Below are 24492 nucleotides of genomic sequence, written 5' to 3' on the forward strand. Positions count from 1 at the left end.
CGGAGTGTGTTGAAGTGGAGTGTGTTGAAGCGGACTGTGTTGAAGCGGAGTGTGTGGTGTGTGTGGAGTGTGAGACAGTAGTGATGGTACTGTACTGTAGTTACTGTACTGTAGTTACAGCATCAGAACCAGCTGGAGAATAATATACGGTGGAATGAAATATGATCCAGGACGATGGTGCAACATATAAAACCAGAACAAAGCTCAGTATCCAGGAATATTAAAGTGTAAACATTGGGACACGTGTAAGAGAAGAACCAGGTACAAAAGATATACATAGATGCAGCACAATATAATAAGTCTGTAAAGGATCTAAAAATTACGTGTGTGTTACGCTCCCGCCGGCAGATGGCACTGCGGCATCAACATGCACGTGGCTTTAGAGAGCACGCGTGAACGAGACTTTTGTATATGGACAAGCGCCTTTGTTTGTTTTGGTTTTCCCCTTGTTTAAGCATTGTTTGATGTTCGGGGGTGTGTCTTTAATTTGGCCCAGCTGTCTGTGTTTCAGCTTGATTATGCTGGTTCTTTAAACCCCTTATGTTGCTGTGCACTTCACGCAGTATTTACGTTGAAGGAGTATTTGAACCACGGAATGTAATGGTGAATACGCTACGCATGCTAAGCGGTCTTATTTCCATGTTTGGCTCTCGTTCTATACCTAGACTTTAGTTCTATGTTTTACCTAGTTAGTCTCGTCCAGTATAGACCGCGGTTCCTGTGTTTTGTCTGCTGTTCAGTAAATAAAGACGTTGATCTGCACCTGCTCCCGCCTATGCTCCCGTGTCATTACTGTGTGTGTGTGTGTGTGTGTACTGTGGTATAATCTGCAATAACCAATATAGATGTTTTAAATAACACTCAGACTAATAATCTAACTCATATATGTGGTACATCAGGGCTATCTGCTCTCGGCTACACTTGATAGAAAATACTAAACTCGTATTCGGTGTTTAACAGCAGGAACAAGAGAGGTGACACTGCAGGTCGACTGCACTGATGAAGCATTAGCCCTGATCTTTAATCACATCATGTGTAGTTAAGGACTGTTCTTCAGCTAATATACAGATACAAAACCTCTTCAAAGTCTATTTTACGATGAAAACACGTAGAGAGAATGTTCCCATGTGTAGGTCACGTGAACATCTACGTTTCCTCCTGCAGTAAGTGAAGTGGAACCTCCTCTGTGTGCTTTTGAAGATAACCAGGAGATCTCAGCACCCCTGAGAACTTCACTAGTTTAAACACTGGAACCCGTCTATAAAAGTTCTGTGCTAAATGTCCATCAGTACGAAGCTTTAATGTGACACAGATACTGAACACTGATACTGCTGATTTATTGTGAAGTGCTTTTACTTACCTATAATCAGGCAGAAAGTGAAGATGAGGAGGATCTTCATTCTAAGTCCGGACTCCCAAACTTCACTTCAGAAAATAAAAAATGCTCTGTTAGTTATCGTACACACCCTCACCGCCTCTGCCTCGGACTGTACAGTGTGTGTTTAGCAACATCCACTTCCTATTTAGGGCTGGGGACAGAAAATCACACAGGAAGTGTCTGTGTGAAATGATGAGTAGAGTCTCTGTAAAAATGCTTTCATGTTAAACAGATCTTTCTGATACTAAACTAGTATTAGTGGACGTGTGTACTGCAATGTAAACTGTAATGTCACGTGTGTTTTTTTTCTCTCTCAGTCCATGGTGTTACTGTACAAATGTATTTATTTATTTTTTTGCTCATGTATATCTTTTAATATTAGTGTTGTGTATACATGGTTTGTTTTATTTGAGTGAACTAGACGGACTCCAGGATTAACTGTAGTGTTAGTGAGGTGAAGACTTTGACAGGATTGTAGATGATTATGATGCTACTCTGAGAAACACACCTTCACATACTCATGTATCATAAAGTTCCGAGTTTAGTAACTGCCGATGTCCAAACAGCGTTTTATATAGGCTGTATTGTAAAACTTTAAAAGTTAAAGGCATGATAAAAGAAAATATTAATTAAAACACAAAGCTTTTTGACAAACCACAAAAGGCACAGTGTTCAATGAAAAATGCTTTTATGTAGAGCATCGTTACATGCAGACCTGACGTCAGATGATTAGAGATGAGCGCAAGTTGCAGAAAATAACAGGAGGCTCATTTATAAATAGTAAAGAAAAAAAAAAAACAGCAAATGAGTAATGCACAGGCCAAACAATACAGTGCCCTAGACTAATATTGGCACCCGTGGTGGTAAATTTGAGCAAAGAAGGCTGTGAAAAATACTATATCATGGATATCAAACAATTGCAAACAAAACACAGGTTTATCAAAAAAAAATCTTTGTTAAATATGTGTGCAACAATTATTGGCACCACTATGAATTCATTTGAGAAAAATATATTTGAAGTACATTCCCACTGATATTTTACATTTTTTAGTACAACTGGGTGACCAGGAACAGGAAATTGTTCAACCATGACTTCCTGCTTCACATGGGGTATAAAGATGAGGTAACACACAGGCCAAATTCCCTTAGTCATTCATAACAATGGGTGAGAGCAAGGAATATAGCTGTGATGTGTGGAAAAAGGTTGTTGAGCTTCACAAAATGGGAAGTGTCTATAAGAAAATAGCACAAGCATTGAAAATCACAGCTGGAGAACTGCAGAAGTTAGTCGTGTCTTGGGGTCAGAAAGTCTCCAAAACTACAATCTGAAGTCACCTACATCACCACAAGCTGTTTGGAAGGGTTTCAAGAAAAAAGCCTCTACTCTCATCCAAAAACAAACTCGAGCGTCTTCAGTGTGCCGACACTACTGGAACTTCAAATGGGATCGGGTTCTATGGTCAGATGAAACCAAAATAGAGGTTTTTGGTAATAAACACCAGAGGTGGTTTTGGAGCACACAGAGAGGTGTCCATATGGAAAAGTACCTCATGTCTACGGTTAAATATGGAGGAGGATCTTTAATGTTTTGGGGCTGTTTTTCTGCCAGAGGACCTGGACATTTTGTTAGGATACATGGCATCATGGACTCTATCAAATATCAACAGATATTAAATGAAAACCTGACTGCCTCTGCCAGAAAGCTTCAAATGGGCCGTGGTTGGATCTTCCAGCAGGACAATGATCCAAAACATACATCAAAATCAACACAAAAATGGTTTACTGACCACAAAATCAAGGTCCTGCCATGACCATCCCAGTCCCCTGACCTGAACCCCATAGAAAATCTGTGGGGTGAACTGAAGAGGAGAGTCCACCAGCGTGGACCTCGAAATCTGAAGGATCTGGAGAGATTCTGTATGGAGGAACGCTCTCAGATCCCTCGCCATGTATTCTCCAACCTCATCAGGCGTTATAGGAGAAGACTCAGAGCTGTTATCTTGGCAAACGGAGGTTGTACAAAGTATTGACAAAAAGGGGGCCAATAATTGTTGCACACCTATATTTAACAAAGATTAATTTTTTCATAAACCTGTGATTTGTTTGCAATTGTTTGATGTCCAAGAGCAGAGTATTTTTGTGAAGTTTTAACAAAAAAAAGATCAAAAGGTTCAACAATGAAGATGATTTTACACAGCCCTCTTTGCTCATAGGGTGCCAATATTAGTGGAGGACACTGTATGTTTGTTGGGGAAACAATAGACACAGTTACATTAGCTTTTGATTAAGATCAATTAACTTGGATGGTGATTGTGCCCTGCGATGGACTGGCACCCTGTCCAGGGTGTACCCCGCCCTGTGCCCGATGTTCCCTGGGATAGGCTCCAGGTTCCCCGTGACCCTGAAGAAGGAGTAAGCGGTAGAAGATGGATGGATGGATGGATGGAACTTGGATGGTGAACAGTGGCATCCTGAATCTTATTGGTTATTGGTAGCGGTCAGAGATTTTGGTAGACTTCGTCTGATTGGTCGGGGGCTGGGTCTAGAATCCCGTAGACAGTTACGGGTAAGTTGACTTTTTCTTTTGCTTGGTGAGGAAGTAAATTCTGGACATTTTCATAATCTCCATTTGCCTGAAATGGAAAACAGAAATCATTAAAATGTTTGTAAGTAAAGTGTTTGTGAAAGTAAAACACTGAAGCAAATCATTGGCCTGTACCTCTGTGGAAGATTGTGTCACTGTTTCAGAGCCTGCAGAGAGATGAGAAGGGCAACAAAGATTAATTTAATATAAAGTAAATATACAGTGCAGTCTGAGTATTGGGACAGTGACGAGTTTTGTCTACTCCAGTGTATTAAATGAAGCACTGAGATTATAACAAAGACTTTAATTTAGTTTACAGGTGTGTCCAGTTGTTCTGGGTGAACATTATAATGTTCTAAGCAAAAAAAAAGACATTGTGTAATGGCCTCATTAGTTTATGTATAAGCAGCTGAATAAAATGTGCTAGCAGGGCTACGCTCCATCCCTGTTGTTGTTGTTAAATCTCTTAAAGCAGATTATTTTGGATGTTTGTGGAACTGAGTGCAACAGCACTACAACATCATCAGAAAAATACGCAGAATTGTATGATGTATTGAAGCTAGGGCTGATTTCTTTCTAGGCCAGACTGTAGATTCTTGCAGTGACTCTAGTATCACATCCAGCCTTCACTGTGTATAACATCACTAACAAGACATCCAGAGGTGAATAAGTGTTGTCTTTTAACATAGGGTACAAGGACGTGTCGATGACAGTAAAGCAGCGCGTCATGAGATTAAAACATCACCATAAATGAATCAGAAACATACATTTAAAGTGAGTTTTACCTTGACGATGTATTTTGCAGTAGATCGCTATAATCACACCAACAGCCAACAACACTGCAGCTGTACTGATCATGATGTAGTTAGGTATACCTGGACATAAATGTTTAACACAGAATATAAACGTTTAAACCACATAAACAACATTGTAATAGACATGTAACAGTAAATACATAGAGTGTGTAGTGGGAGAGTCCAGAAGAAGAAAATGGATCTGGGTGAGGTGGCCATTGTGGGAGTGGACAATGTCACTAGAGATTTATATATATACATATATATATATATATATATATATATATATATATATATATATATATATATATATATATATATAATTAATTAAAGTTACATCTCAAAAAATTTGAATATCGTGGAAAAGTACATTTTTTTTTAACATAATTTAATTCAAAAAGTGACACCAGTGACTAACAATTACCACATTAGTATCTGACATTTGAGAAGGAGACTCCCCTCTCTCTTAATGTGAAGATAAAGTTCATCTCTACAGCGAATAATTATTTATGATGGTGATGTCGAAGATGCGAACGTGCATGTAACACCAGTCCCATTAACAAGGCGTGAGATTTTCTCCTGATTAAACGACGTCATGAGAAAACAGCTTTTTGTTCTTTCAAAATTACGAGAAAACAAGAAAGGAAAAAAAATAAAATAATGCATGGCCGCTTAGGGTTCCATACCCTCACACGTCAGGGGCAGCATGCAGTGCAGTGTTTTGCCGCCTGATTTATGCTCCAAGTTATTGATTTAATGATCGCGGTCATGTCCATATATCGTATGATACGTCAATAACGTAATTATCGTGGCAGGCCTAGTGGACGACTGTCTTGATGTGGCTGAAACTGGAATATTTGGTCATAAGAACTAAAATTTGCATTCTTTCATGACGAAAAAAACACTGGCTGAAAAACTGGAACGTTCCTCATAAAAAGGTATTGTGTATTGCATCCAAAAACTGTCTCGCAGCTACCGTTTCTCTCTTTGTTCATTTCTGCAGCGCTACAGCTCTGTTCTTTGGAATAGTTTGTGCCTCGTGACTCAGTTTAGCATCTCACATCTACAGAAAATGCTGAAACATGGCATGTTTGATTCAGTTCCTACTGGAGTTGATTCAGTTTCCTCACTGCATTAAAACCACTGTAGAGTTTGTTTAGAAGTGGACTGAACACCTCAAATCCGTTAACGTTAACCGACTGGGAGGAGTTTATTAATATTAAAGAGGTGGACATTAATGACCTGAAAACAGTCAACTACATGGGATATACATAGATCACTAACTTTATTTTTAAAGCAGCAGGCTGGATATCAAATCAGCAAGTTCTGTCTGTTACAAGCTGGAACACTAAAATTTAAAATACTGTCATGAGGCCAGAATATCTAAACCAACATGTTGGGCTCGTACCAAATGCTTAAAACATTTACACCCCTATAGCTGATGTCATCTGTCCTGTGGTGGTTTGATCTGTGTTCTCTGTCTCCTGTAGAAGAATTTAAATAAAGGCTTGAATAACACGTGATATTGTACATACCCTGAGGTGAGGGAGCGATGGTTGGATGATTAGCATCATTTAGTGGATTTGCTGAAATAAAGCGAGACATGATGTATGATGTGAGAGAAATGTGATGAAGAGATCAGACAAAATCTTCATACCTGTTGTTGAATGTGTGATCTCAGCAGGCACTGATGGACTCATGGAGTGTGTTGAAGCGGACTGTGTTGAAGCAGACTGTGTTGAAGCGGACTGTGTGGTGTGTGTGGAGTGTGAGACAGTAGTGATGGCAGGATCTTCTGAAAGAATGGAAACAGTCCATTTTTAAATTCCAGACAGTTCAGATTAAAGATCCAGGTGTTGAGTCTCGTTTATCAATCTGAGTTTATAAACTTCGTAAATGAGGTCTGTTCTACATTGTACATGCTGGTTTAATAATCTCTGTCTCAATGTGTTCATAATCAATGAATTAATGTGTGAGATTATTTTAGTATCCTCTGTGTAACTCACCCGTTTTAACCAGCAGTAGAAGCTTTGTGTAAATATCATACCCTGTCCGCTCTATTCCACACCAGTAAGTGTTTCCATCCTCTGTTCTCAGGTCAGTGATGGTGACTGTGAAGACTTTGGCTGTTGTGTTGTCATACAGAGAGAATCTGGTGTCTTTAGCAGGAGATCCAGAATGAACAGGAACATCATTATACCCCACACGGGGACATGTACCTCTGCAGAGATACTTGTTGCATTCTTCATATCCAGATCCATAGGGGCATTTAATCTGAACTGATCTTCCTCTATATCCAGTTACTGTAGTTACAGCATCAGAACCAGCTGGAGAATAATATACAGTGGAATGAAATATGATCCAGGACGATGGTGCAACATATAAAACCTGAACGAAGCTCAGTATCCAGGAATATTAAAGTGTAAACATTGGGACATGTGTAAGAGAAGAACCAGGTACAAAAGATATACATAGATGCAGCACAATACAATAAGTCTGTGAAGGATCTACAAATGGTGTGTGTGTGTGTGTGTGTGTGTGTGTGTGCGCTGTGGTATAATCTGTAATAACCAATACAGATGTTTTAAATAACACTCAGACTAATAAGTCTAAATCATACGTCGTACCCCAGGGCTATCTGCTCTCGGCTACACCCGATAGAAAATACTAAACTCGTATTCGGTGTTTAACCGCAGGAACAAGAGAGATGACGCTGCAGGTCGACTGCACTGATGAAGCATTAGCCCTGATCTTTAATCACATCATGTGTAGTTAAGGACTGTTCTTCAGCTAATATACAGATACAAAACCTCTTCAAATTCTATTTTACGATGAAAACACGTAGAGAGAATGTTCCCATGTGTAGGTCACGTGAACATCTACGTTTCCTCCTGCAGAAAGTGAAGTGGCACCTCCTCTGTGTGCTTTTGAAGATAACCAGGAGATCTCAGCACCCTTGAGAACTTCACTAGTTTAAACACTGGTACCCGTCTATAAAAGTTCTGTGCTAAATGTCCATCAGTACGAGGCTTTAATGTGACACAGATACTGAACACTGATACTGCCGATTTATTGTGAAGTGCTTTTACTTACCTATAATCAGGCAGAAGGTGAAGATGAGGAGGATCTTCATTCTAAGTCCCGACTCTCAAACTTCACTTCAGAAAATAAAAATAAAAAATGCTCTGTTAGTTATCGTACACACCCTAACCGCCTCTGCCTCGGACTGTACAGTGTGTTTTTGAGTGGTGTGAGTAGAAAGCAACGTCACAGCCTATTTAGGGCTGGGGACAGAAATCACACAGGAAGTGTCTGTGTGAAATGCTGAGTACAGTCTCTGTAAAAATGCTTTCACATTAAACAGATCTTTCTGATACTAAACTAGTTATTAGTGGACGTGTGTACTGCAATTGTTATGCCAGGACACATATTGTGCTGGTGCATGTTCTCTCCCGCTCTCTGTGTTCATATGAGGCGCCAAACTGGACAAAAGTGAAGCAAATTGGGAGAGAGAACGACAGGCAAAAGTGCATGAGAGAGGCTGAGTGAGTCCGAAAGTGCGCCAGACAGGTCGAGTGAGTCCGAAAGTGTGTGAAACAGACTGAGAAAGCTTAAACACATGACTGCATATGACCCTGCACATGTGAGCTATAGTGTACAATGTGATTATCCTGCCATTTTCAATATATTTAAGAGGTATTTTATATTAATCTGCATAATTTTCATGCACTGCAATAGTTGCCAGTGCACACACCACTGTTATTTGGTGTTTGTTAAATATCCTCTATTATTATTATTATTATTATTATTATTATTATTATTATTATTATTTATCATTAAAAATTCTCCTTGGGGAAATTGGGCTTCGTCAAATAGGCACCATTCTGAAATTCAGCCTATTGTTGTGAAAAATATGTTTCGGGGAAAACATACTTTCTATTATGAAAAAATTATTTGATTACGATTATGATTTACATGCAGTAGTACTTTCTGAAACTGGATATTGTGGAATATTTTAAACAATAAATGTGTTTTCATGAAATATTACAAAATAAATGGATAAATATAAGCCGAGGTTTATTTAATTACTTAATCATTGGTTTATTGGTCTATTTAATTAATTATTAATTTAATTATTTCATTTAGAGTGCTTTGGTCCTCCATGTTAGTGGACTTTCTTATAATAGAATAAAATGCAGATCCAAATCGAAAAAAGCATTATTCATCATTATACGTGTATAAGACACATCGTATGCTGCAGTTTAATTTAGATGGTTCAATTATTATTGTTGTACAACCTTTTTATTTTAAATTTTTTGTTTCTATCTGGCTTTTTCTTTTTGTTTAATTGTTCTCTTTCCTCTTCAGTTGCTGTAATGAATTAGGAGTGTTCTTTGCATCAATTTCTCTCAATTCGCTTCACTTTTGTCCAGTTTGGCGCCTCATACCCGTTCACACACACACACGGATTTTATTGCTGCAAGTCGCCAGTCGCTATACTATGACGTCGCCAGTAGGCGTTCCTACTACTGGTTGACATAGTAACGTGGATGGCGGAACTAACATTCCACTTTGGACAACAAACCAGTTTTTTTTTGTCTTGCTGCTAATATTAAACATTCTGGAGGGAGAGGATCTTATATAAAATTCACCAGTGTATATATCATCGTACGAGGTGAAGGAGAAGCAGTGTGTGCTCGGCCAAGTAGTAGTAGTTTAGTTTATGGCCTTAGCGCTTTTAAAGCAAAATTATAATAATAATAATAATAATAATAATAATAATAATAATAATAATAATAATAATGAAACACATTCACTGTTTGTTGCAGTTGAGCAAAATCCCGGTGTAGCTCCTGTCTCAGTGAGCGTCCGCCACCATCAGGGTCTATCTGTTCGATGGTGACCAGGAGCCGGACCGCAGTTATGCGGCTGTGGCCTCGGTGTTTCCTGGGTGAAGTGTCCGGCTTGTTGCGGCTCATTCCCGGGCACCGAAGCACCGAAGCAACGACACGCCGGACACTTTACCCAAGACAGGAGCTACATTTGGATTTTGCTCGATCGCAACAAAAAATGAGTGTTTCATTATTATTTATTTATTGAATGTATTTATATATATTTTGTGCTTTAAACTTGCTGAAATCCTAAGCTAAAATACGCTAAGCTAAGCTAACTGGCTACTGCCACAACGGCGCTGCTTCTGCTACTGAGCAGGGGTGTGGCCAGGGATTACGTGCGCTCTACTGTCTTCACTCCCATTGGTAGGCGCTGCACCAAGTCGCTCCAGTTTTGCATAAAGTTGGTAGCACGGAAGCTGTAGGTGTTGTGTGCTGTTTATTTTGAGTCGGTCTTTTGTTTAGGGGGGTTAGGTTAGACTCGATTTTATTTTGAAATACCTTTTCTGTTTTGTTAGTTAAATTGATGCGGGTTTTGTGATGGCGCCTGTTTTGTTGATTATTTTGGCCTTGCCCTGCCCTGAAGAGATTTGCTTTCTGAGTGATTGTTTTGTTTTGGGATTATTTCCTTCTTGCAACCATTAAATTGGCAGAGATCAAAGAGTTGAACGGAACATGTGTCGACCTCATTATTATGATTATTAGTTATGTTATTACTTTTTATGTTACACCTTGACCCTAGACCGGGTCATAACACAATGTAAACTGTAATGTCACGTGGTTTTTTTCCCCTCTTAGTCCATGGTGAGTTACTGTACACAACAGTTTTTTTTTTTTTTTGTATTATCTATATCTTTGTGTTGTGTATACATGATTTGCTTTTAAATGAGTGAACTAGATGGATTCCAGGATTATCTGTAGTGTTAGTGAAGTGCCATACACTTTACCATACACCTTACATGAACAGTTTAATAGTCTGTGACAGAAGGCCTCTACTGCCCTCTACAGGAGAAGGTGTGAAACAGTCACAAATCATGGCTGAACACTGGAGGTCGCATTATGGAGAATCCTGATTAGAGGTCGGCCGATAGTGGATTTTACTGATACCGAGAAGTTGGGCGGTACCTGCCGATAACCGATTAATCAACTGATATCTTTTTAAATTGATACTGATTGAAAACATAAAATTCAAAGTAAAATATTATTAAACTTTATTACAAAGATAAACAGTACTGACTGTACCATGAAAATGTACTGTACTAAATTAAATAAATGTATAAATATTTATAATTATATATAACTATTAATTCATGTTAAAGTAAATAAAAGATGAACATCCAAACTGAACCAGTCAAGTCCCAGTCCAAATAACAAATAAAAAAAGAGACCTCCAAAATGAACTAAAAAAATAATAATAATCAAATAACACCACAAAATTTGTGAGCGCTAGTTTTTGTTTCATTTCTAGAGGTCGTTCTCGTACTGTACAATGAAAGCGGACCTTTCTCAGTCACTCCCGCAACGGATGCAAACGGGAAAAACTAGCACTGTGGATTTTTACCGATAGTTCCAGCAATCGTTATTGGTGCTGATTAATCGGCAGAACCGATCAATCGGTCGACCTCTAGTGAATACTGCAGTGTTCTCCAAGAAAGAGTACCAACGTACCTAATGAGAGGTAGAAAAAAGAAGACTTTGACAGAATTGTAGATGATTATGATGTTACTCTGAGAAACACACCTTCACGTACTTATGTATCGTCAAGTTCTGAGTTTAATAACCTACACACTTTTCATATAAGTGTTGTAAAACCAGGAGACCAGCTAAGAGTCAGGGAATAGGCCATGGAGAGGAGCCTATTCTTCCTGTCCCAGCTGTCCCTGCTCTGACGTCGACTATGAGGAACCACATGGATGGTTTCTGACCCATACCCTAAGAAGGGGTAAAAGACGGACATGAGCACGGATCTAGTTACATGCATTGAGACTTCAGTTTTTCCCTGTGATGATTCAGCAGTCAGTAAACACTTCATAATACGGGAAGACTGTCCAGGACTTTACCTTATTCTGTGGAACTGAGGTGAGGGGAGTGAGATAAACACGAAGAGCAGGAGGGTGTGTGTGTGTGTGTGTGTGTGTGTGTGTGTGTGTGTAAGAAGCTGAGGGAGAGTATAGCGGTGTGTGTAGCCCAGGCAGCCTGCACTACTGCGACACATACAGGGGGCTCCGGCGATGTCCAAACAACTTTTTATATAGGCTGTACTGTAAAACTGTGAAAGCAAAAAGGCTTTAAAAGAAAATGTCAATTAAAACACAAAGCATTTTGACAAACTACAAATGACAAGGAGTTCAATGAAAAATGATTTTATGTACAGCGTTGTTACATGCAGACTTGGCATCAGATGTTGTTAGATTTATCAGGAATGACTGCAAGTTGAATAAAGTAGCAGGTTCATTTACAGCAAATGAATAAAGCCACAGGCCAAAAAATACAGTACGTCTGTTAATAAAATAAAAAATAAACACTGTGACAGTTAGCTTTGGATTAAGATTAAGATCAATTAACTTGGATGGTGAACAGTTGCACCCTGAATCTTATTGTTTATTAGTAGAGGCCAGATTTTGGTAGACTGGGTCTGATTGGTCGGGGGCCAGGTTTAGAATCTCGTAGATAGTTTTGGGTAAATTGGCTGTTTCTTTCGCTTGGAGAGGAAGTAAATTCTGGACATTTTCATAATCTCCATTTGCCTGAAATGGAAAACAGAAATCATTAAAATGTGTGTAAGTAAAGTGTTTTGTGAAAGTAAAACATTGAAGCAAATCATTGGCCTGTACCTCTGTGGAAGATCGTGTCTCTGTTTCAGAGCATGCAAAGAGATGAGAAGGGCAACAAAGATTGATTTAATATAAAGTAAATATACAGTGCAGTCTGAGTATTGGGACAGTGATGAGTTTTGTACTTCAACATCTTGGATTTGAAATGAAGCACTGAGATTATAAAGCTGACTGTCAGTTTTAAAGTGTGTGTACAGTTATATTAGGTGAACACTGAAATGTTAAATTTACAGCAACAATCCTTCATTCTGGGGTAAAAAAACAAACATTATTGGCCCATTGTCTGGCATTGCCTCATTAGTTTATGTATAAGCAGGGCAACTGATATGTACATGTGCTGGCTGGGCTTGAGGTTAAAAAATCAACTGGGTTTTACCTTGACATTTTATTTTGCAGTAGATCGCTATAATCACACCAACAGCTAACAACACTACACCTGTACTGATCATGATGTACTTAGGTATACCTGGAACATCTGTACAGGACACAAACTAAATCATAAAAGTGTAAATCACATGTATTTAAATCACAAAAAAGCATAATTCATATGTAACAGGAAATACGTGTCATGGGGAGTGTTAAAGAAGATAGATCCAGGTAAGGTGGCCATGTGGGACTGGACAACCTGTCAGTAGATTTATACATATTTCTATCAATTGTACTATAAAAAATATGGTTTTATATTCTAAACAACATTTTGAATGATAAAACTAAAAGTTCTACGTGTTTATTGTTTTGAATCTGCAAAATAAATCTGCAGCATATCAAATAATCAAGACAACATATCGAATACTATAATACTATACTTCATTATATTTTATCACTATTACATGTATGACAGTCTACTGAAAGGTACTGCAGTGCACCTGCAAAAGTGTTCAAGAGTCACGTCAACTCCAAATTCGGCGTTAAACTTCACTTCCCAGAACACCACATGGCCTACAAATATGGCCGCAGAGACGGTCACGTTCACCATCTTGTTGATCACACACACTTGTGTACAGTTACTGCCGCACTACTTATGGACTCAACATACCCACACGCACTCATTCGTGACGTATACGCTCGGTGTCCTAGATACCAGTCTAGCTCAAGCCTGGTATTCTACTCTATTGTTACCTGGATTTTGACCTTGTTTCTTCTTTATGGTTCACTGATTCTTGCCTTGTCTAGTTGTTTATTGATCGTCCCGACCCTTACCTCTCTCTTGTTTACTATTTTGCTTGTCGATTTGTATCTGAGTTCTAGCTTTATCAATAGAGCGTCGTAACCCTGCACTTGCATCCGTTCCTGCCACCTGACTGCCAGTTGTTCTTTGCTTGTAAGGTTCAGAGTAATTCATGTCACTCACTAAACCACAGAGCAGCAACGTGGTTAAAGCATTTACAAAGCCAAGGCTGACCTTTTCTGTGCTGTGGTGGTTTAGTGTGTGTTCTCTTTCTCGTTTCGCAAGAATTTCACAAATAGCACATGTGATATTGTACTTACCGTGAGTGTTGGTTAGGTGGTTAGCATCACTTAATGGATTAGCTGGAAAAAGTAAGACATTTGATCTATAATCTGACAAAAGCAGAACATGATTAATGACATGACGGAAATATGATGAAGAGTTCAGACAAAAAGTTCATACCTGTTGTTGAATGTGTGGTCTCAACATGCACCGATGGACTCATGGAGTGTGTTGAAGCGGGGTGTGTGGTGTGTGTGGTGTGTGAGATAGTAGTGATGGCAGGATCAACTGAAAGAATGGAAACGGTCAAGTCCAACTTTTTTATCCCCGACAGTCCACATTTTCTAGATCCACACACTGAGACTCGATTATCTTTCCATGAATTGCATGTAAATGTTTTCACAGACAACCAAACAAAAATTTCCTGGCAAATTTAAAATATTTTGTGGTGATAAATGCCAATCAGCCATACATTAATTTACCAATCATGTTCACTGCATTAAATGTTTAACCACACCCACAAACCTCTATAAAAGGCAAAGTTCAGAGAATGAAATGACAACTAAATGGTGAAAGAACGCCTTCTAAGCATGGTGTGTGTGAAATCTTCCAGCTCAGTCATTTGCAGAGCATTGGCTACCATAGACACATCCTAACTCCCGTTATAGGGTGCCAATACTTTTGTCCTGATCGACTGGTTAGTCATATTTGTTGGAATTTATGGATTTGTTTTGGAATCACTTTGTCTCAAGTCATTAATATGATTATGACCGAGATCTATAATCAAATCTATAATCTTTTAAACTGGTGTTATTGAAATAAAGAAGTGATTTAAATTTGACGGTGAAATCTGTATATAAAATGGCTGTAAGAGTTGAAGCTGATTAATAGATGTTCACATTATTGAAATTCTTACACAGACCCTGGAGTGAAACATAGGACAGAAATATTTTTCCAACCAACTGGATTTTCATGAATACAACATTTCTTGTGGCAGTCGTGCTGTGTGGAATTTCCAAATGTTTGTTTTTTTAATCTAACTTGATAAATCAGGCCCATTCTACATTGTACATGCTGGTTTAATAATCTCTAATAATAGCCTCAATTAATGTGTTCATAATCAATGAATTAATGTGTGAGATTATTTTAGTATCCTCTGTGTAACTCACGCGTTTTAACCAGCAGTCGAAGCTCTGTGTAACTATCACGCAGTGTCCGCTCTATCACACACCAGTAAGTGTTTCCATCCTCTGTTCTCAGATCAGTGATGGTGACGGTGAAGACTTTGGCTGTTGTGTCGTCATACAGAGAGAATCTGGTGTCTTTAGCAGGAGATCCAGAATGAACAGGAATGTCTTTATTCCCCCCATACGGACATGTACCTCTGCAGAGATACTTGTTGTATTTTTCATATCCAGATCCGTAGGGGCATTTAATCTGAACTGATCTTCCTCTGTATCCAGTTACTGTAGTTACAGCATCAGAACCAGCTAGAGAATAATATACGGTGGAATGAAATATGATCCAGGACAATGGTGCAACATATAAAACCAGAACGAAGCTCAGTATCCAGCAATATTAAAGTGTAAACATTGGGACACGTGTCAAGGTCAAATTTATTTATATAGCACTTTTAAAACAACACAAGTTCTGACCAAAGTGCTGCACATCAGGCATAGCAGGAAATACATTAAAATGGTAAAACAAAATATAAAAAAAATAAATATAAAAACAAATAATTACTATAAGGAAACAAACAAGACATAACTAAAACCAGAAAATAAGCAACTGTACAGTGACAAATAAAACAGGGCAAATTATAGATAAATTTTAAAGGACGTTTTAAATGAGTTTATTCAAGTGGAAGTGCCATTGCAGAAAAGGCCCAATCACATTTGTTTTTTAATAACAACTCTGGAACGGTTAGTAACGACTGAGAAGAGGATCTGAGAGTTCGCTGGGAAGAGTGAAAGCAGCGGAGATCTGAAAAATATGGGGGCAAGACCATGCAAGGCTTTAAAAACAAACGATCGAATCTTGAAATCAATTCTGTATTTCACCAGAAACCAGTGGAGTGAAACTAAGACGGGTGCTATGTGTTGTCTCTTTTTGGTCCCAGTCAAGACGCGATCTGTAGCATTGTGTACAAGAGAGTGGAGAACAGTCTCTAGATCTTTAAACGTGAGAAACATTTTAGCTTGCGAAGTACCCTGAGCTGGAAAAAAAACTAGCTCTGACAACAGAATTTATTTATTTGTCATATTTTAATTCTGAATCAAAAATCACCCACAATTTTTTTTGACTTGGCTATGAATGTTGGCTTGTAGGAGGCCCAGATTGCAGCTAAACCTAACAGATGTGAAGGAGCAAACAGACTATTGTGTCTCTTAGACAGTCTAAAAGACGAGTGAACGAATTTATACTAGATTTTAATGCAAGGTAGAGCTGTATCATCCACATATTGTAACATACTCGTAGGAAACCTTGGGATGTTCAAGAATAGAGCAAAGAGGGAGAAAGTATAAAGAAAATACAATCGGACCCAAAATGGAGCCTTGTGGCACTCCAAAAGTGGTCAGTGAGAAGGTTCCAATTTACACAGGAAAACTTCTATTTGTAAGATATGACACAAAAAAAATCAGTCTGGTACGGCATTGTGGATGCCGACCTCGTGTTTTGATCTACGTAGGAGGATATGATGCAAAAACAGCACAAGGATGGCACAGTTTCCAGAATCTACAGCTAATAAAAGATAATTCACTACTTTTAGGTTTTGAAAGCTCAAAAACCTAACTGAAAAAGGTCCAAGATACTGACCCCCAATAAATGTAAGACAAGAGCAAGTTACAAAAGGTATATATAGATGCCGCAGAGTAAAATAAGTCTAAATCATACGTTGTACACCAGGGCTATCTGCTCTACACTCGATGGAAAATACTAAACTCATATTCAGTGTTTAACAGCAGGAACAAGAGAGATGACACTGCAGGTCGACTGCACTGATGAAGCATTAGCCCTGATCTTTAAACACATCATGTGTAGTTAAGGACTGTTCTTCAGCTAATATACAGATACAAAACCTCTTCAAAGTCTATTTTACGATGAAAACACGTAGAGAGAATGTTTCCATGTGTAGGTCACGTGAATATGTACATTCTTTTACTTACCTGTAATCAGGCAGAAGGTGAAGATGAGGAGGGTCTTCATTCTAAGTCCTAACTCTCAAACTTTGCTTCAGGAAATAAAGACCAAACAAACATTCTATTAGATCTCTTACACTCCCTCACTGTCTCTGCCTCTGAGTTGTTGTGGTTTTTAATAGAAACGTCGCGTCCACTTCCACTTTAAAGCCAGTGACAGAAAACCACACAGGAAGTGCGTGTTTTCATGTTTTCAGCTTAAAGCATTAAAGGGATATTTTGGACCCTGAACTGATAAACAGTGGACTTGTGTACTGTAATGTCACTTGTGTGTGTTTGTGTGTGTGTGTGGTTTTTTTCTCTCAGTCTGTGATGAGTTACAAAGTGTACAGTACATTTTTTGTATTAAAACGTTTATAACTTTTATATAAATGTTTTATCCGAGTGAACTGTATGTACTCCAGGTTAACTGAAGTGTTCGGGAGATGTCGATCACTGCGCACCTTACATAAACACCTTCCTGTCACGTCTCTACTGCCCTCTAGAGGACAAGGTGTGTATCAGGAACAAGTCATGAGTAAATAGAAGAGAGAATATAAATGTGCTTAAGGAGAGGCAGAAAGTAGAAGACTGACTGGATTGTAGATGATTATGACGGTACTTTGAGAAATCACCTCCACATATTCATATAAACCTCTGAGCTCAGTAACCTCCTTCCTTTATGTAAAAGTGAACTTCTTCATTCATAGGCTAACGCACTTATATAGCACTTTTTTAGCCTTAGCTGTTCTCATTCACACACCCTCTCTCACACACACACACACCAATGGTAGCAGAGCTGCCATGCAAGTCACTAACTTGCCATCGGATGCAACCTGGGGTTCAATGTCTTGAACACTTTGGCATGTGGAGTCATGTGGGCCGGGAATCGAACCTCCAACCCTACGATTAGTGGACAACCTGCTCTACCACCTGATCCACAGTTTGTTGCTGCTGAGAGGATAATGTGAGCAACTCAGGAGGAAAACTAATGGGAAATGTGTGTGTTAAGTCCAGTTCTTTGTTCTAATGTAGTGTTCAGCATTAGCGTATGTTACATGGTGGCATCTGTAGTAAAATATCTGCTCTGTCTCTCTCTTCTATGATAAATCTCTTGTGGATGAGTTGATGAAGGATGCCCGAGTATCTACATTTCTTTTTGAAGCATGTGGTCACATGATTTATAGCATGAAGTTATTTAACACTGCACTAATGCTATGTGAATATGTACATTTTAATCAGATTGTACTGTGTTCTTTCATTTCCTCTCCTGTGGACTCCAAGGGAAGACCGCCTGTAGACAATCTGATGTGAACCTTTTATGTACAGCATCGTGACATGCATGGCTAGTGCGGGGAAAATGAATCACAGTTGACTGCAAGTTGAAGAAAGGAAGAGAGGTTTATTTTGAACTGGTCTAAAAACAAAGAGCAAAACAGTCATTCACAGGCCAGGCAAAAAGTCCAAAACCTCGCAGAAAAAAAGCAATAATCACTGTTACAGTTAAAACCAGTCCAAATTAGATGGTGAACTGTGGTGTCCTGAATCTTATTGGTTATTAGTAAAGGTCAGACTCTGGTAGACCGAGTCTGATTGGTTGGTGGTTAGGTCTAGACTCTGATAGACAGATTCGGGTAAATCGGCTTGTGGTTTTGCTTGGAGAGGAGGTAAATTCTGGACATTTTCAGAATCTCCATTTGCCTGAAATGGAAAACAGAAATCATTAAAATGTGTGTAAGTAAAGTGTTTGTGAGAGTAAAACACTGAAGCAAATCATTGGCCTGTACCTCTGTGGAAGATCGTGTCACTGTTTCAGAGCCTGCAGAAAGATGAGAAGGGCAACAAAGATTAATTTAATATAAAGTAAATATACAGTGCAGTCTGAGTATTGGGACAGTGATGAGTTTAACAGTGCCCTCCAATAATATTGGCACCCTTGGTAAATATGAGCAAAGAAGGCTGTGAAAAAATGTATTTATTGTTTAACCTTTTGATCTTTTGTTCAAAAAATGCACAAAATACTCTGCTCTCATGGATATCAAACAATTGCAAACAATACACATGTTTATAAAAATATATATATTTTTTTAAATATAGGTATGCAACAATTAATGTGAATTCATGTGAGGAAAAATGTATTTGAAGTATATTCTCATTGATATTTGACATTTTTTAGTACACCTGGGTAACCTGGAGTAATTGGGGTGATCTCTCTCTCTACTAGGAACAGGAAATTGTTCAACCATGACTTCCTGTTTCACAGGGGTATAAATATGAGGTAACACATATTCAGCGAAATTCCCTTAGTCATTCATAACAATGGGTAAGAGCGAGGAATATAGCTGTGATGTGCGGCAAAAGGTTGTTGAGCTTCACACAATGGGGCGTGTCTATAAGAAAATAGCACAAGCATTGAAAATGCCCATTTCCACCATCAGGGCAATAATTAAGAAGTTCCAGTCAACTGGAAATGTTATGAATCAACTTGGAATTGGACGTGTGTCTATATCGTCTCGACGCACTGTGAAGAGGACGGTTCGAGTGGACAAAAAATCTCCAAGGATCACAGCTGGAGAACTGCAGAAGTTAGTTGTGTCTTGGGGTCAGAAAGTCTCCAAAACTGCAATCTGAAGTCACCTACATCAACACAAGTTTTTTGGAAGGGTTTCAAGACAAAGCCTCTACTCTCATCCAAAAACAAACTAGAGCATCTTCAGTCTGCCAGACAATACTGGAACTTCAAACGGGATCGGGTTCTATGGTCAGATGAAACCAAAATAGAGGTTTTTGGTAATAAACACCAGAGGTGGTTTTGGAGCACACAGAGAGGTAGCCATATGGAAAAGTACCTCATGCCCACGGTTAAATATGGAGGTGGATCTTTAATGTTTTGGGACTGTTTTTCTGCCAGAGGACCTGGACATTTTGTTAGGATACATGGCATCATGGACTCTATCAAATATCAACAGATGTTAAATGAAAACCTGACTGCCTCTGCCAGAAAGCTTCAAATGGGCCGTGGTTGGATCTTCCAGCAGGACAATGATCCAAAACATCATCAACATCAACACAGAAATGGTTTACTGACCACAAAATCAAGATCCTGCCATGGCCATCCCAGTCCCCTGACCTGAACCCCATAGAAAACCTGTGGGGTGAACTGAAGAGGAGAGTCCACCAGCGTGGACCTCGAAATGTGAAGGATCTGGAGAGATTCTGTATGGAGGAACTGTCTCAGATCCCTCACCATGTGTTCTCCAACCTCATCAGGGATTATAGATTATAGGCATTATAGTAGCTAGTACAAAGTATTGACTTAAATGGTTGCCAATAATTCTTGCACACCTATATTTAAAATGTTTTTTGTGTTGTGTTTGCAATTGTTTGATATCCATGAGAGCAGAGTATTTTTGTGAATTTTTTGAGAAAAGAGCAAAAGGTTAAATAATAAAGACAATTTTTCACAGCGCTCTTTGCTCGTATTTGCTTCACTGTGTATAACATCACTAACAAGACATCCAGAGGTGAATAAGTGTTGTCTTTTAACATTGGGTACAAGGACGTGTCGATGACAGTAAAGCAGCACGTCATGAGATTAAAACATCACCATAAATTAGTCAGAAACATACATTTAAAGTGAGTTTTACCTTGACGATGTATTTTGCAGTAGATTGTTATAATCACACCAGCAGCCAACAACACTGCAGCTGTACTGATCATGATGTAGTTAGGTATACCTGGACATAAATGTTTAACACAGAATATAAACGTTTAAACCACATAAACAACATTGTAATAGACATGTAACAGTAAATACATAGAGTGTGTACATAGGGGGAGTCTAGAAGAAGAAGATGGATTCAGGTGAGCTGGCCATGTGGGAGTGGACAATCTGTCACCAGATTTATACATATTTCTATCGACTGTTACATAAAGCATGCGGTTTTAAATGATGATACAATGTACAGCATGTTTTGAGTAAATAGGAAGTCATTAACAATGTGAGAAATGAAACTATGAAAGCAACTTAGTTAGAGAAGTGTGAAGTGCTTTGTGAAATGTATACTTCCTGTTAAACTGAACTTGCAAGCTACCGCCTTCATGTCAAACTGAGTGAGTTAAAAAAAAAACATCAAGACATTGATCCTTCTTCTGACATGCATTGAAACATGTAAGTATTACCCACTGAGGAGAAATAAAAATTCAAAATAAAACAATAATTTAAAAAACTATTTTATAAAACTGAAGTGCTGAGCAGGACAGTGATGGTATCCTACGCGTGGCGTAAAATAGCATTATCTTAGACTCCTTTACAGTGTGGATGGAGGGTGTACATACCATGGGATGAGGAAGTGATGGTTTGGTGGGTAACATCATTTAATAGATTAGCTGAAAAAAGTGAGAGATGATGAATGACATGGCAGAAATGTAATAAAGAAGAGGTAAGGCAGAAAGTTGATATCTGTTGAATGTGTGATCTCAGCCTGCAGTGATGGAGTCACGATATGTGTTGAAGCGGAGTGTGTGGACGGTGAGACAGTACTGATGGCAGGATCCTCTGAGAGAATAGAAACAGGATCAAGCTACAATCCAGATTCTCATTTCCAGACAGTTCACATTTTCTAGGTTTAAGATCTAGAACACAGTTTTACCCCCCATTAATCTTTCAGTAAAGTCATGTGTAATTCCTCCTTCTCCCCCTTCCCCTACCTTTCTCACTGCAGATGACTTCACCACTTTTTTTCCAACAGGGATACATCATCAACCAGGAACCAGTTCTCCACCCCAGACAACCATAGACCGGCTCCTCCTCCATGTACCTCTCAACTGTCCTCCTTCTCTCCTCTCTCAGAGACTGATGTCTCAAAACTCCTCCTCTTTAGCCGTCCTACAACCTGTCCTCTAGACCCTATCCCTTCTCAACTTCTTCAGTCCATCTCTCCCACACTACTAACTGCACTCACACACATCTTTAACACTTCCCTCTCCACCAGCACCCTCCATACCTCATTTAAGCAGGCTTGGGTTACCCTGCTGCTTAAAAAACACAACACTTAACCCCACTCCACGTAGACCGCTCTGCTTTCCATCACTGAAGCCTCACGACTAGCAAGATCAACCTCAAGATCATCTGTCCTCATCCTACTCCATCTCTCTGCTGCTTTCGACACTGTGAATCATCAGTTCCTCATGTCAACTCTCGACAGTACTAGACATCACCGGAACGGCTCTGCGCTGGGTGGAATCTATTCTAAATGGATTGTCATGAACACATTTCTCATGAAAATAACTCTGCAAATCATTCTCAAATAAATACATTTCCAACTTAATAAATGAGGCCCATTGTACATTGTACATGTCTCACTCACAGTGTGTTTGTAATCAATGAATTAATGTGTGAGATTATTTTAGTCTCATCTGTATAACTCACCCGTTTTAACCAGCAGTAGAAGCTCTGTGTAAATATCAGACCCTGTCCGCTCTATCACACACCAGTAAGTGTTTCCATCCTCTGTTCTCAGGTCAGTGATGGTGACGGTGAAGACTTTGGCTGTTGTGTCGTCATACAGAGAGAATCTGGTGTCTTTAGCAGGAGATCCAGAATGAACAGGAACATCATTATACCCCACACGGGGACATGTACCTCTGCAGAGATACTTGTTGTATTCTTCATATCCAGATCCGTAGGAGCATTTAATCTGAACTGATCTTCCTCTGTATCCAGTTACTGTAGTTACAGCATCAGAACCAGCTAGAGAATAATATACGGTGGTATGAAATATGATCCAGGACGATGGTGCAACATATAAAACCTGAACGAAGCTCAGTATATTTGCCGAAGATAAGAGTAAAATGCCCAGACTTTTAGTCAACTAAAATGACAACAAAGTAGGTACTTTGTAGGTACTAGAAAAGTAGGTATTTTTCCTCTCTCTCTCTCTCCCTCTCGCTCTCTCTCACTCTCTCTTTCTCTCTCTCGCTCTCTCTCTCTCTCTCTCTCACCCTTAAAATGACACGTATAACAATTTGACCACACATAAAAATGAATTGTAATACTTTTATTATATTTAGCATGCAAAATGATGGTCAAGGAGGTGGGACACGAGAAGGCCTGTTTGAGGGGTACACTAGGGTTACTGGTACGTACAGAAAGAATTAGCAGCACTTTTTTTTTTCTTCTATTCTGTGCATGTATTCTTCACTAAATGTACTCTATTGGTGGTGGTATTACAACGTATAATGTATGAGAACAAGCGCATTAATATGAAATGATCATTCATATTACAGCCGGAACAACCTGTGCTGTTATACAAAAATAATGCGCACCTTCCTGATCAATCAGATTCAAGCATTCTCACATCCTGTGGTACTGTATAAAGTGAATTATTCTGAAGTGCTGATACTTACATATAATCAGGCAGAAGGAGAAGATAAGGAGGATCTTCATTCTATGTCCAGACTGAAAAAAATGTTCTGTTAGTAATGTTACATGCTCTCACCGTCTCTGCCTCTGTGACTCTGCAGCGTCTCTGCATAGTTTTAAATGCACGCCATGCCCACTTCTACTTTTGAGCCACTTAGTGGAAAAAAGCTGCAATCTACTCAGGAAGTGTGAAATACTGATTCTGTATGAAATGTTGAGCAACGTTGCTCTAAAATGTTTTTAAATGAAAGAGACATTTACGACACTGAAGTGATAAACAGTGGACTCGTGTACTGCAGCTGTAAAATGTTTGTAAAAATGCTTTGTTTTTGTTTTTGTTGAAACTGTTGGTGGATTACAGACTGTATCCGTACCTGACCTCTGCAGAAGCATCCAATTGACAGACCGGAGCATGTGTCCAATGCCACACCCCTTACCTGCAGGTCCTTTATGCACTCAGGTAAGGGGCGCTCCTATCTGTCAAACCAAACTTGGTCCAATTGGATGCTTCTGCAGAGGTCCGGTACATATGCCCTTCCCATAGGTGGATCTCCCCATATGTTTCAGAGAAACATTGTTTTATCTGAGTGAACTCACACCCCACACCTTATTAATGATCTGTGATAAGGCCTCTACTGCCCTCTAGAGCACAAGGTGTGTAACAGGAACAAATCCTATGAAACATGAAACATGTACTTCTTCATGCAAAGTGAAGAGCATAAGAAGAGAAATGGGTAAAAAGCAAAAGTCTGTATATTACATGTATAGATACTAGGAAAAATAAAATGAATAAATACTAATGCCAGTAAGAGTGTGCTTATTGATAGGTGCTGATACAGTCTGAGAATTTAGCCTGGATCTGTTTTTTTTTTTTTCTCTTTTTTCTTTTCTTATATCAATACACTGCTGCTTTGAACTAAGTATTATTTGAATATTAATATTACAGTTAAATTAATA

General features: G+C 38.9%; 2 protein-coding genes and 1 long non-coding RNA gene across 9 annotated transcripts; 1 reads left to right on the forward strand and 2 right to left on the reverse strand.

Annotated features, from left to right (window-relative positions):
* Positions 1-2049: 2049 nt before the first annotated feature.
* LOC128602325 (CMRF35-like molecule 5) lies at positions 2050-9699 on the reverse strand. 4 transcript variants are annotated; one of them, XM_053616075.1, is made up of 8 exons: positions 9568-9699; positions 7850-7914; positions 6763-7083; positions 6414-6551; positions 6292-6342; positions 4748-4837; positions 4098-4129; positions 2050-4011 (listed from the first exon to the last, which is right to left on the reverse strand). In XM_053616075.1, exons 2-8 carry the CDS (start codon positions 7887-7889, stop codon positions 3877-3879), a joined length of 807 nt encoding a protein of 268 aa, XP_053472050.1. In that variant the 5' UTR covers positions 7890-7914; positions 9568-9699; the 3' UTR covers positions 2050-3876. The 4 variants fall into 4 exon arrangements, with proteins under 4 accessions (XP_053472050.1, XP_053472048.1, XP_053472051.1 ...); XM_053616073.1 differs by having other exon boundaries at positions 9574-9697; XM_053616076.1 differs by having other exon boundaries at positions 7850-7909; positions 9574-9621.
* Positions 8793-10317, forward strand: LOC128602328 (uncharacterized). The gene is made up of 2 exons (XR_008384827.1): positions 8793-9431; positions 9586-10317. It is a non-coding gene; the product is annotated as an uncharacterized LOC128602328 (long non-coding RNA).
* A 1678-nt stretch (positions 10318-11995) lies between these two features.
* LOC128602324 (CMRF35-like molecule 5) lies at positions 11996-17310 on the reverse strand. 4 transcript variants are annotated; one of them, XM_053616070.1, is made up of 7 exons: positions 17100-17307; positions 15102-15422; positions 14113-14220; positions 13971-14012; positions 12859-12957; positions 12483-12502; positions 11996-12395 (listed from the first exon to the last, which is right to left on the reverse strand). In XM_053616070.1, the coding sequence occupies exons 1-7, from the start codon at positions 17137-17139 to the stop codon at positions 12243-12245; spliced, it is 783 nt and encodes a 260-aa protein (XP_053472045.1). In that variant the 5' UTR covers positions 17140-17307; the 3' UTR covers positions 11996-12242. The 4 variants fall into 4 exon arrangements, with proteins under 4 accessions (XP_053472045.1, XP_053472044.1, XP_053472047.1 ...); XM_053616069.1 differs by having other exon boundaries at positions 11996-12502; positions 17100-17310; XM_053616072.1 differs by lacking the exon at positions 12859-12957 and having other exon boundaries at positions 17100-17303.
* Between the last annotated feature and the right edge of the window lie 7182 nt (positions 17311-24492).

This window comes from Ictalurus furcatus, chromosome 26 (assembly GCF_023375685.1).
Source record: "Ictalurus furcatus strain D&B chromosome 26, Billie_1.0, whole genome shotgun sequence".
In the NCBI taxonomy this organism is placed as follows: domain Eukaryota; kingdom Metazoa; phylum Chordata; class Actinopteri; order Siluriformes; family Ictaluridae; genus Ictalurus; species Ictalurus furcatus.